This window comes from Cyphomyrmex costatus, unplaced genomic scaffold (assembly GCF_001594065.2).
Source record: "Cyphomyrmex costatus isolate MS0001 unplaced genomic scaffold, Ccosl1.0 scaffold35, whole genome shotgun sequence".
NCBI classification, from domain to species: Eukaryota; Metazoa; Arthropoda; class Insecta; order Hymenoptera; family Formicidae; genus Cyphomyrmex; species Cyphomyrmex costatus.
The window spans coordinates 600453-615006 of NW_017277664.1; the positions used below are offsets into that span (position 1 = coordinate 600453).

At 30.1% G+C, this 14554-nt stretch overlaps 1 protein-coding gene across 2 annotated transcripts; it reads left to right on the forward strand.

Annotated features, from left to right (window-relative positions):
- Positions 1–1228: 1228 nt before the first annotated feature.
- On the forward strand, positions 1229–4187 carry LOC108776321 (mitochondrial Rho GTPase 1-like). 2 transcript variants are annotated; one of them, XM_018542903.1, is made up of 5 exons: positions 1229–1445; positions 2543–2678; positions 2758–2953; positions 3026–3067; positions 3514–4187. In XM_018542903.1, the coding sequence occupies exons 3-5, from the start codon at positions 2816–2818 to the stop codon at positions 3652–3654; spliced, it is 321 nt and encodes a 106-aa protein (XP_018398405.1). In that variant the 5' UTR covers positions 1229–1445; positions 2543–2678; positions 2758–2815; the 3' UTR covers positions 3655–4187. The 2 variants fall into 2 exon arrangements, 1 of the variants encoding a protein (XP_018398405.1); XR_001940782.1 differs by lacking the exons at positions 3026–3067; positions 3514–4187 and adding an exon at positions 2032–2176 and having other exon boundaries at positions 1413–1445; positions 2758–2947.
- Positions 4188–14554: the final 10367 nt, after the last annotated feature.

Here is a 14554-nt window from a genome sequence, read left to right on the forward strand (position 1 = left end):
ATATATATTCTTTTAAATAACGTAATGATATTGCATAATGATATGCATTACTGAATATTTAATTGTTTAAAATATTAAAACGCTTATATATCTAGCTTCGTTAATTTCATAACTAGCAGGTCTTAACATAAACTTTATTTTCAATATGAATTTAATATAATTAATATAAAAAACAACAAATTGACTGGCAGTTAATCGCATAAATGTTCAAGATGAAATTAGGAAAAGCATTTTTCGTACAAACTAACCTACGCAAACCGGCGAATTCGGCAAAGCAATTCCGCTGAGCACATCAAAGATCTTTGGTGACGAATAACAATACAACTTTCGGCGAATTACATGCATTAATATCCTTCAGAAATACTCGAAATCAACGTATTTTTCATCACATAAGTTTACGTCCAGAATGCATCAACAAAATCGCGGGAAACAACCAAGAAAATTGAATGCAATGCACGAATATTCCTAACGAAACTTTCGCATCAATGGCTGCGCAGCGCATTGTTTGCGCATGCGCTTCAATCGCGCTAAACCGTTGAATGAATGCCGGAATCTGTCACTGCAGAGAATTCAAGTTGCAGAAATGATCAATTTTGATAGAATTAATTGACGCGTATGAATAAACAGAAGCACCGACAAGATACTAATTAATGTCATCACTAATTAATTATCTTGGTTCTAATTTTTACATAAAATGTCAACGTGTAAACGCACTCTCCTATATTAGAGCTTATACAGTGTAAGGCATATATATGTCTATACTTTTGTACAATGCATACAATACATAAGAGAATCAATCAGTCAATTAAGAACTTATTCGATTCTTTTTTTTTATTTCATAGAAAGAAAAGACTTTATGTAATTAGTTGCTTCATTTTTTGTACAATCAAGGACTAAACTAAAAGATATTGCAACACTTATTTTTTTTATGAGTTTTAAAATGCAGTCTACTCACCGAGAGATTGATTGTTACTTATGATTTATATATAAAATCTATTTACTCTTATTTTTACATAAAATTAATTATTGGTGCAAAATTGAAAATAAGCACATGCGCAAATCAATTTTACACTAAATAACAATTTAAGCAAAAACTCCCTATGAATATGGTTACTAGCGTTCTTCCACTAGCAGAGAGTGACAGCACTGATCGATGTATATATATATTCCTACACGCCGAAGAATCTTTCTTTCTACCCCTATTTCTACACCAGTCGACTCACAATCAGTCACCGTCTTCCGAAGTTGAATCTCGTTAAATTTTAAGTAATTTTCGGAGTGAATTTCGGAGCAAGTCTCAGAGATTTCAGAGTAATGAATCTCAGAGTCGGTGAATATCGGAACATTATGGTTAATTACCGCGTTTTTAACAGTTCTTTTTTTGTAATACCATAATTTTTCGGAGTAATTCGGTATATTTAACCACCAACCCCAGTATGGCGAAGGTAAGGAAAACACGTGGCGTACTCCGCTAGAATTTTCTCGAAAGTCGTTCGTAATGGTCAGTTTCTTCTAAATCATTGTAAAATTAGTTGAATAAAAATATTGAACTCAAATAGTATTTGTTACCGGATCTTTATTTCGATACACATTATGGTTTATATGAAATAACAGCGGTATGGTGCAGTAACATAATAATTTCCTTACAAAGTATATAGAAAATAAGGGCAAAGAGTCAGTAACAACAATTAATTCAAATTAAAAAAATATAGCTGTAATAATGATCATCATGTAAATAGAGCAAAGAATGCAAAATCAGAATCACAACGACTCAACTATATTATTAGATATTACTTGATTAATTAATTAATTTTTTGTATAATATATATTTTGTAATTTAATCACCGTTGAATTTTTTAACTGTAACATTGAGAATGACCCGACCGGAGTTCGAAACGTATGTATTATTTATTTATTATATTAAACTTCTTTGTTACTTTATTTACATGATGATGATCATTATTATTCTTTAAATTTGAATTGATTATTGTTACTGGCTCTTTGCCCTTATTCCATATAATTTTCTTACAGTTCCGAGTAAGGCCGAGGAAATCGCGATACCGGCGAATTTCATCCTGGTGTAGATACCGATGCATATAGTCAATTAATTAAGGATATTCCTGATCATGTGTCTCTTTTCGCCATTTCACTGTGCTACTGCTTCATAACGCTCAAGGTATTAACACCTCTCAACATGATCGACACAAACAAGTCTATACAAGATTGGTTTTTATTTTAAAACTGACTGTGTAACGTTATAAGATATTAATATTATACATATTATAATCTGTGATTTATGGCATCTTAAGATTACACTTAAGATGGTTTTAAATATTAGAATCAATTATATGAATGTCATCCTAAATTTGAGGAATAAATACATCCTATGTTTCGATTTAGGGATTTTTGTGCTGTCTAGATAATTTCTCAGAAAATTTGTTACATCAGTAATATTTCCACCTGTTGTATATTAAAGCAAAGATTTGATGTTGTTTGTAGCAGTGTAATAAATAGAAAGTTAATTAACATGTAATGTGCGTAGTTTATTCCATGGACGACAAGGACACTCAAAACAGAACTGCCAGCTACCATTAATCAGAAGCTCCTTGTCCATCAATTGGTATCCAATTGTGCCTGTAGATGATAAAATTAATCTCCTAAGTTACTCTGTCATAGAGGTTTGCAATCTCTTATAAAGATTTCAGTAGCACCCTTGTTTAGCACATCTGTTAATGACTTCCACTTTTGTAATTCCAGTGTGATAAGGTCACGGAGATAAAAGTCGTATGAAGATAAGATTCCATTTGGCTAGTAAATGAAAAAAATGACAAAAGCATCATCTATCTTTTTCCAGTGCTCTGTGAAAACAGTTCAGAATGTCTCGGAAATATTTTATTATGCACATAAGATAGTTCTGCATCCAACTACATCTTTATATAATCTTATACAGAAGGTAAAACATTTTTTTTGTATCCCTTTCATTTAACATATAATTTTTGTTTAATTCAGTCTGTCATTATTTTAGCTTACAGAAGAATGTAAAACTATCCTACAGCTAATTTTTAAAGTAAGTATTACATATAAATATACCAAATTTAGGACTAATTGTTAAATTCGGAATCTCCTATGAACAAATTCTCAATGATATAATGTATATGTCTTGGCAGAAATATTTCGGTAATAGTACAGTTTCCATTATGATAGCGAATAAAAGTGACTTTCCTGAGAGGTAAAACAGAACCGGCCGCCTTCTGCAGCAAGTACAAATTAATGCCTCTGTAACCGTACAATATCTTGAATGTTCCGACATGAAATATTCATGAAGCTGTTGATGGTGGCAGCTTTTCCATAAGTTTATCTATCAATCTTATCATACTTCAAGAACTTACTCACCCATCCATCCACCACACACACACGCACACACACACACACACACACACACACACACACACTTTTATTGATAATTTGCTACAATATTTATTATTCGCTATTATAATATTCTATTTGTTACAGGCAGGAGACAAACCGAAAAAAAAAACAAAGAAACTCATCCGTTCTTATAGAAAGCTCTTTTATGGATATGCAGATAATAAAAGAAATCAATTCATAAAGCAAGAGCTAATGACTAATCAGAATGAACCTAGAACTAGCTGAGAATAATGTTCCACAAATACTAAAATTGGTACGTTGCATCGGCTACTGAAACCGGTTATAATTATAGACAATTATAAATTGAGGAAAAATAGTGAATATACACCTATTTGTTGCCGCTATTTATAACAATTTCATCACTTGTCCCTGGTATTTTTCATTGCACGAATCCTATTATATTTTTTAATAATATTGGTCTACTATGATGTTGGAGTATACGACGTGAATTAACTTCGTATATATACCAGAGTAAACCCCTGTATAAATCCCTCCCCCCCGGGAATATTAAGGTACCAATATCCACACCCGGAATTGGCCCAATATGATTCCTAGGAATCATTGCAAAATATTTTTCCGGACACAACTGTGTTCAACTGTCTCTAACTTGTAACGCGCAAGTAAGTTTACGTTATATACTGAGTTGGTGGCAGACTGGTCGTCGATATTTATTATGATTTTCAGTTTAGGGATTAATTTTGACAGAAACACAGGAGTGGGAACAGGCATGTATATCGCTACATAACTCAAAAACAAATGGAGAGAAGAAGTCTAACGTGTTATTCGTTGGTTTGCAAAATCCACTTTATTTCAACTCTTTTGTATCATTGATACTGGTACCTTTGCAAACCTACGAATAACACGCTAGACTTCTACCTGTTTTCTGAGTTATATAGCGGTACATCTGTTCTCTCTCGCTCCTACGTTCCCATCAAAACTAACTTAGAAGTGCTAACTCATTTCCACCCTATAATCCTATTTGTAATGCAGCTACATATCTGCACTTTATCAGATTCTACACAAAAATATTTTCTTATAAACGAAATATTTTCCATGTAACTTGTTTTGGCTTATGTTTTACGATACTACGAAGCCTCTCTATTAAAGAATCAAGTTTTGCAATTTTATTTTTAAAAACGTTATAATAATTGAAATTATGTGCTCCTATATACTTTTTTCCTCCTCTCTTACATTGTAGATATATATTTTCATGTTGCGTATTTATATCTGCGTTGGCTCATCAAGGTTATCATTTGTTAATTATTTGATATTGTTTTCTTTACCTGTATTCAAAACTTCTAGGTAGTATACTAACATCCACATATGATTTGGACGGAATTGGTCCACTATGATTATGCGGAACCATTGGAAAATTTTTTATCTTTAAATTTTTTTATATTTTATCTTCTAGAAGTAATATTTTACGTCATAAAATTTTTTTGGGTTTTTTTGGAGATAAAGCTGAGTATTCTCCTTGATTTTCCGGATACTCTGTATATATTTTACTTGTTCTTATTAAACATCGCACATACATCTCTTCCCGAAGTAACCCTCGATTTTCCGTGTATATATATTACTAGTTCGTATTATATATCGCACTACACTATCGCACTACACTGTCCACTATGATTATGCGAAACCATTGGAAAATTTTTTATCTTTAAATTTTTTATATTTTATCTTCTAAAAGTAATATTTTACGTCATAAAGTATTTTTGGGTTTTTTTTGGAGGTAAAGTTGAGTATTTGTTTGAAGGCGAATTAGCGTTAAGTAATGTTTATTAAATTAATTATCGAAAGTAGTTACTAATTATATGTTTTATAATTGAAGGAAAATTCTAATGTCAATAATCTTTTTGCTTACCGAATTACTTCCCGAAGTATTGGCCTCGATTTTCCGTGTATATATATTATTACTATAGTTCGTATATATCGCACTATACTGAGCTGGTAGCAAACTGGTCACCGATATTTATATTATGATTTCCAAATTAGGGATTCAATTTGGCAGAAATACAGGAGTGGGAATACGTATGTATGCCGCTACATATTCTTCGCAATATGTTAGAATAAAATTAAATATTATAAATAAAAAAAATGTTTCATTATTCTAAAGTACTTTTAAAGCCATTCAATTTTTATTGTGGAAAATTTTGTATCTTGTATAGTTTCGGCGATATTTGCTTCGAAAAAGAAAAATTCTCTTAGGAAATCCTTCGACTTTTATTAACCTCCGCATCAAAGATCAATTAATCGATAAGCATATTTACAATAATAATTTTTATCCAGGTGGAGGCGCTTCAGAAATATCAAGGTCATTTTTGTTTTTTTTTTAATGGAATTACATGAATTTTTTTACATAATGATTCCCCTAATTATTCTTCATTAAGAGCTAAGAAGTCTTAATACTTTTAATTCACTGTGTACATGTCTAACATGGAGTTTTGGTTTCACTTTAGATTCTCCTCAATAAATGATTACTATAGACCTGCAGGAATACAAACATTGCGTTTAATGTTACCTATTTATTGCGTTTAATATTACCTTCCTTAGGTGCATATTCACTATCTAATTTATAATTGCGTGTAATTCGAACTTGTTTTCCTTGTTTCCAGTTGTGTTTAGTAGTCGATGTCGTTCTTTAATACTTAAGTAGTATTATAATAACATTTACTTTAATTTGTAAAACTGATTACCGGTTTAGTTTAAATAAACGTTTAAAAAAATGAAAATAATATTGGCACGCAGTTGTAGAACTTGATATGTAAGTAAAATCACACCGAAACGTTATTTAAGTACACAAGTATAAATTGATAAGACCGTTTCGTTACTAGATTATGAATTGAAATTGCACTAATATAAAAATAATTAATATTAATAAATATTTTAACAATATTTTAAGAATATTAAAAAAATATTAAAAATATATATATGGACATATAGTATCAGTAAAATACTCATTATATTAAAATATATTATACATTATTTTTGAAAAATATTATAACTTATTTTAATTTTTTAGTAATATTTATATAACATTCTTGGAATATTTTGCGTTTAAAGTGAAACATTTTCGTAAATGCACATTATAGGAGAGTGAATTTTGGAAAAAATTTGGTTGACTATTCCAATATACCAGCGCTGTTATATGCTGGAAAGTGCGTATATAATATAAATAAAATTGATATTGTAAAATTTGATTGGATAAAATTTGATTGGTTCTCTTCAGTATTGCTATCGTTATTATGCGCAATGTGCTATTCCTGGTATTTTTATGTCATGAGTGCGGAATATTGCAAGTTTATAGTGTGTTTGACTACAGCAGATTTTGAACCGACCAGACTTGGATTAATGATGCTGCAAACTCCACTATTGGTAGATCATGTAACGTCAATCAGCAGGAAAGATTTAATTCAATCCAGATCTATTCGAAACCCGTTACAAAGTTCGAACACGCTATTAATGTTATTTAAATAAATGTGATAGGCTCAATAGATTAAATTTAATAGTATACCTTTATGCCTATATGAGTTAACACAGGATGTTCATGTATGCAATAATAATACAACAATTTATTAATAAAATCAAAACAAAAAACATACAGCCTATAAGTGTTTTCCAATAACTATAAGCTTTAAGATATTGTCCTCTTCGTTACTGTCATATTGTACTCTTCGTTACTGTCACTGACAGATCGTTTCTTAGCCGAGCTCCCATTCATATGTTCTTCATTAGCGATGGGTGTTTATTGTAGAAAAATACTGCGGTAATAATACAGGAGTATTCACTTAATTGTAGATTCTTTATTAAAAACTGACCGTTAGAGCAATACAATTGACAGACAGGGGAGTAGTGCACTATTTGTGTCAAAAACTAACTATGATTTTTTAGATTTTTTAATAGTTACGTTGTCATCTTCGTCACTGTCACTGACGAATTGTTTCTTAAATAAACTCTCATTTACGTTACTTCTTGGATTGAGTCAGATATCCATTAGGATATAACATCTTCAATCCAAGAAATTCTATTATCTTTTTTCCGTCTTCAGTCCATGATGCAAGAGTGGGATCGTCTCTTCTTAATACATACTTCCATATGAGAAAACCGTTACTTGTATCGGGATAATATTTTACTACTTTATATATATATCATCGTATCTGTGATAGAACAAAAAATTGTTAAAGAAGGACCGTTAAAGAGTGATAAGAGTAGATCTATAAGAGTACAAACAAAGCGTTCAATGTACCTGTTACCATCTTTTGGTGCATATTTACTAAATTTTCTCTTTCCCTTTTTCCTTTTTGTTGTGATGAGGCTTTCTGAGCAATCAAATAGAGAGTTTTGAAAAACACTTGTCCTTTATTTTACATAGGATTGAGAAGATTCTCTCACAATACAGTTATCGAGCGCAGCTCGCAAGCAAATATGAAAGTAAGCCTAATAAGGAAAACATGACAGCAAAAAGAAACGTAAAGGACGAGTGAACATACAACTTCCATAAACTTAGTAACGAACAGACTTAATATAAAGTAATAATCTAAACAAAAATTAAATGTTAAATTGTATATTCCAACATTTTTTAAAGTGCGTAAAAATTATTTTAATATTAAAATTATATTGTAAGCTCTGTAAATGTAAATTTTTTAATTATAGCTGTATCTTATATTTTCTTAAATTTTCACATTTCAAGAATACTCATGCAGTTCGACTTTTACGATGATTTCGCAAAATTGTCGAAGCCTTAAAGTAGTTACCGCGAGGGCAGGTAGAAAATAACCTCAGACGTTTCGGCTGTTTTGTACCTGCCAAACAGATAGACAAATAAGTCTACCCTCTTCCTACGAGTAGGTGAAAGAATTTCGGGACACCCGGAATTACAGAATTATTTTCTGCCTGCCAGCTCGGTGACCACTTTATAAGATTTCGTTATTTTGTCTATTTGCGAATATAATATTTGAACTAAGTATTAAAAAAATTAATATTTATTCCGAATTTTCTTAAAGTAATTAATATTTATTCCGTATTTTCTTAAAGTTTCAATTTTCAAGAGAAAAATGTATATAAATGTATATATATTCCCCTTAATATACAGCAAACTAATATTAAATCAATACCATATAGAAATGTTGAATTACAACATTGCCAACATTGCAGCAACATCGCAAAATGTAGATTTAATGTTGAAGAGGTGTCTGATTCGTCGTAAAAAAAACCTTTTGCATATTAGTTAATTCAGTTTTGTTAAAAAAAAGGGTTATTCATTAATATCATATTCCAGAACATTTTCGACAAAACTATAAAAAAAGAATAACTCTATCTTCATTTGAAAATTAATCTTCTTATTTTCCTAATAAGTGGTCATCTATCCAATGATTTCAAACCTATGCATTCGTACGGAATTTACTTAGTGTTACTTTGATCATCCACCAACACTAGATGTTATTGGATGTATAACTACTATAACTATAACATATACGTAGAAAGAGTCGACGTCGTGCATCGGTCAAAACAAAACAATATGATACGCGCAACGTGCGTGGCATTCTTGCCGATTCGATCGTAAACATGTACCGTTTAGACTATTTAGAATTTAGAGAAATGAGTTTTGTTTAAAGATCAATTTAAGTGATTTAAATTTCCCATTTACATGACATTCTATTTTGTTCTTTTTTTTACAAATTATTAAAATAGATCTTGATATATATAATTTACTTAATATTATTTCAACGTTGCAGTAACATTAACAATGAATGTAGAGGTATTAAATGTAGATACAACATTGATAAAACTTTGACATTTTATCATTCAATATTACAATATTACAGCAACATTCTTTCAACGTCGTATCCTTTATAAAATTGTAAATTGATTGTAACGAACCCTTATAATGAGATAATACTAAATGTGAGTCAATTGATATACATAGATGTCAATATGAAAATTACTAGTTCGTTGAAACGTTTTTAATTTTATGCTTTATTATATTAAAATTATTTTATCACATATTTGAAACTTTGCCTCTTTCAAGTTTATAATTTTTAAAATTACTAATATTTTATTATTAAAATCATTTATTACTATTAAAGAAGACATTTTTCATTCAAAAATGTTCTAAAACACCATACCGCACGTACGCACAAAGAAAAGATTTAGTTGCTTTGCTAACACCGCATTTCTTCGGATAGTCGATCCCTTATACCGCAACGGGGGGTTAAAATAGATGCCAGTTAAAGGTCTTACTTTTAAGGATCAACAGGAGAGATTCGTGGAGACGTCTAGGCGAATCTTTATATTGAAATTATAGTTTAAATGCTAGATGAAACGCATTTCAATTTTGATATTCGTAATTATGAATATCAAAATCTTCTGATTTCTCGTAGAAAACAATTTTTTTGGAAAAAAAAACAAAATAATAATTTGTTAAATAACAAACAAGAAGAAGGGAGCCAATAACGGTCAAAGCTGGATCACTTATTATAATTTTGTGTAAATTTTTTTTTTATGTGAAAACCAAAAGGATTTTATGACGTAATATTACTTCTAGAAGATAAAATATCATGAAAATAAGTATCTGCAACGTAAGAGAGAGGGAGAGAAAATGTATGAGCATATCATTTTATTTTATTACAACTTTATATATGAAATTAAGATTTGTATAAAACTGTCAATGTTGAAAACAAGGTAAATATGATAATGAAATCGGCCGATGACGGTCAAGCAGGATTTTGGTTGCTAAATGTGATAGTGATGATGCCAACTTGTGAAATTCTTCGTAATAGGTATTATTTTTCACAGATTTTAATTTATCATTAATTTAACATTACATCGTTAAATTTTAATATGTCTTTCAACATATTATTAAGATCCAATAAGATGCTTTAAGCATCAAAAATTTGTTAGATTGCTTGTGTCAATTTAACTAAAGTGATATTACTACGGTAGTTGATTAGAGTTGCGTTGTAAGTCTCGAAAAATTTCAGCACGCGATTGAGGACTACATACGTGGTAAATAAAATTCACACATTACATTTAGCAAACAAAATCCTGCTTGACCGTCATCGGCCGATTTCATTATCATATTTACTTTATAAATGAAATTGCAAAACATGATTCTTTAATTGAGGCTTTGTAATATCGTAAAATACAATAAGCCAAAACAAGTTATATAGGAAAATGTTTCTTTTATGAAACAATATATATGGTAGAGTGCAGATATATGCCTGGTTTGTCACTTCTGTTTAGCTTTAATTTCGACGTGATCACATGAGGGGCGAGAGAAAAGAAACATACCGCTATATAATTTAGAAAACATGTGGAAGGGAAGTCTAGCATGTTATTCGTAGGTTTGCAAAGGTACCCGTAACGATGAAAATGGTTGAAATAAAGCGGATTTCGCAAACCAACCAATAACACACTAGACTTCCCCTCTCCACCTGTTTTTGAGTTATGTAGTGACATGAATGCCTGTTCCCACTCTTGTATTTCTGCCAAAATTAATCCCTAAACTGGAAATCATAATATAAATATCAGTGATCACTGATCAGTCTGCTACCAGCTCAGTATAGTGCGAACTAGTAATAGATACAGACGGAAAATCGAGGCCAAAAAGATTAACATTAGAATTACCTTCAATTAAAAAACATATAATTAGTAATTACTTTCGCGATAATTAATTGACTAAACAACACTTAAAACTAATACGCCTTCAAATAAATAACTATGATAAATTATATTATTAAATATAAATAAGTGTTACAAGTTTCGGTTCTCGAATTGAACCCTCCTCAGACATACCTACAAAAAACGGCAGACAAAATTAATCGTTGAAGATCGTTCTTACAGTTTCCATTAATCTTGTGAGTCTTCATAGAAAAACGACATTGGTTACAAACGATTGAAAAGTCGTATGCTCGTATGCATAACAATATCTCTGAAACGATGGTAAAAAACTTTCTTTACAAATGTTAAACAAAAATATGTTAAAATTTCTGAAAGAAAACTCATCAAAGGAAATCAAACAAATTAAACCAGCAATAATACTATTTCGGTGCGTCCACATGATTATAGTAATATACGTCAAATTAAATAAAATAAAAAGACAAAAATTGAAAAGTACTGGTAAAATTGTGTAAGTGTGAACGACTAATAATTGAAGAATCAAACGCAGACTGAGCAAGACCACCAATTATTGATATTAGAAAGTCAAACTTTATTTACAATGGGTACATAAGCCTTATGAAGACCTTCAGTATCTGTTTGTAAATTGAGACTATTTTTCTGTTTTTTAATATTAAGCATTTCAGATATTAAGCGTTTCCTATAACAGGGCTCTTCTTAAAAAATGTTTACGTTTGTGTGGATTATTTTTATGTGGACGCTCGCGCACCGAAATATTATTGCCGGTTTAATTTGTTTGATTTCCTTTGATGAGTTTTCTTTTAGAAATTTTGACATATTTTTGTTTAACATTTGTAAAGAAAGTTTTTTATCATCGTTTCAGAGATACTGTTATGCATACGACTTTTCAATCGTTTGTAACCAATGTCGTTTTTCTATGAAGATTCACAAGATTAATGGAAACTGTAAGAACGATCTTCAACGATTAACTTTGTCCGCCGTTTTTTTAACATGTCTGAGGAGGGCTCAATCCATGAGCCGAAACTTGTAACACTTATTTATATTTATTAATTATCATATAGTTATTTGTTTGAAGGCGAATTAGCGTTAAGTAATGTTTATTAAATTAATTATCGAAAGTAGTTACTAATTATATATTTTATAGTTGAAAAACATTTTTTTTAATTCTTATTTCGCCCTTGTCTTCTTATTGTTTATTTTTATATGACGAGTCCTTATTTCTTTTCTATTAATTTGTTATTAACATTAAGTTATTTAACATTATTAAGATCGATATAAGATGCGAAAACAGCATCATGTAATCGCTATAATAATAAATTTTGTTAGTCAATTTAGTTCATGATATTACTGTAGTAGTTTATTAGTGTTGTGTGTTTCAAGTCTGAAAAAATTTCGGCGTGCAATCAAAGAATTACATACGTAGAAATAAATAATATTCCATATAAATTCACACATAATTATTTATTATAAAAGTACCCATGATTCAGCTTAGACCACTGTGGCATTGTCTCATTCGGTTTGAAATTTAGTGGTCCAATAAAAATTGATAATAGGGAGTTTTTGCAATACCATTTATCCCAGATTCGGTGAACGCTAAAGTCACGTTATCTTTTTCTCAATTAGGTGGAGCATAAACATGGTTTCTAACAATAAGAATCATGTTGGGCCAGTTCCGAGTATACAAGTTGGAAGCACCTGGAAATTTATAAAACAGGTAAATGCTTTTATGCCCATTTCCACCAATGCAGATTAACTTTAATCTCGGTTCAATTTGCTCTTCGTCTTTTTCTAATTGTAAAAATTAGAAAAAGATTAACATTAAGTTAAACCGAGATTAAAGTTAATCTTTATTGGTGGAAACAGGCATTAATCTTCTTCATTCTAAAATATAATTATAATTTAAAAATTATAAAAGCTATTTATATATATTGACAAATATTTGTAATCATTATTTATATTATTCTCTTGTTATGATAATGGTAACATTGGTATATTACTAAAACTAATTGAACACACAACGAAAGCAGTCAGTTTTAATGATAAACTTTTACTTAGCAGCAACTACAGCTTAATTCATTCAGTCGGTTTTAATAATTTACCACCTAAGGAGACAATCAAAATAATGTCAATTTGACATCATATTGACCGAATTTAGTCATTTTTTGATCATGATAAAAATCTTGATCTTAAATGACTTAAAAATGATTTTTATATTGACTTTTTTTTTACTGTCATCCTACTTATTTTATGATCTGAGATCAAGATTTTTCTAAAAATGACTAAATTCGATCAATAATGACGTAAAATTGACATTATTTTAATTGTTTCGTTCTCCTTGGGCACACACATAATGATACTACGAATATATGTATTTGCGAATGTAAATAATTTTTACAATTTTAGAATTATATAATTATATTTTCATTGTCTATAATTTTTTAGCATTGAAGGAGACCAAAACGATGGTTGAAACATTTACGTAAATTTAGATTTGTTGTATATGACATTAAAATAAATTATTATTTTCACATTTATAATATCAATGGATTATCAAAAGGTTATCATTTAATAATTTTCTCTTGTATCATAAGTATTCTACATAGAGTTTCCTGATCTTAGATAATAAATCTTTTCCAATGAATATGAAAAAGTGATTTCTTCGCAGGTTTCGGAAGCAGGAGTGCATAGATCGCCTGTAGCTGGTATTCATGGACGAGCAAGTGACTGTGCATATTCTATTGTTTTGTCAGGTGGATATGAGAAAGACTACGACAATGGTGATGACTTTTTATATAGCAGCTCAGGTGGTAGAAATTTATCAGGTATCCTATATATCAAATTAAAGAAAATTGCTTATCGTGATCCAATCATAAAATGCGTCTATATGTATTCAATGCATGTACGAGCATATACTTGTATGTTTATATTTTTTTATGTGTATGCAGGTAACAAAAGAACCAATTCACAAAGCAAAGACCAGGAATTAACCAGAATGAATCTGGCATTAGCTAAGAATTGCAATGCTCCCGTAAATAATAAAATTGGTGCGGCGGCTTCTGTGACTAACTGGAAGCAAGGAAAGCCAGTCCGAGTTGTACGCAATTATAAATTAGGAAAATTTAGTAAATATGCACCAAAAGATGGTAACAGGTAAATTGAACGCTTTGTTTGTACTCTTATAGATCTACTCTTATCACTCTTTAACGGTCCTTCTTTAACAATTTTTTATTCTATCACAGATACGATGGTATATATAAAGTGGTAAAATATTATCCCGATACAAGTAACGGTTTTCTCATGTGGAAGTATGTATTAAGAAGAGACGATCCCACTTCTGCACCATGGACTAAAGAAGGAAAAGAGAGAATAGGGTAAACCCGGTATATACGCCGCACCTATATCGAAAACTTAATTTATCAATTATTATTTACTATGTTTAAAGCAAATTAATTATACAAATAAAAACTTTGTATCATCTTCTACTGTA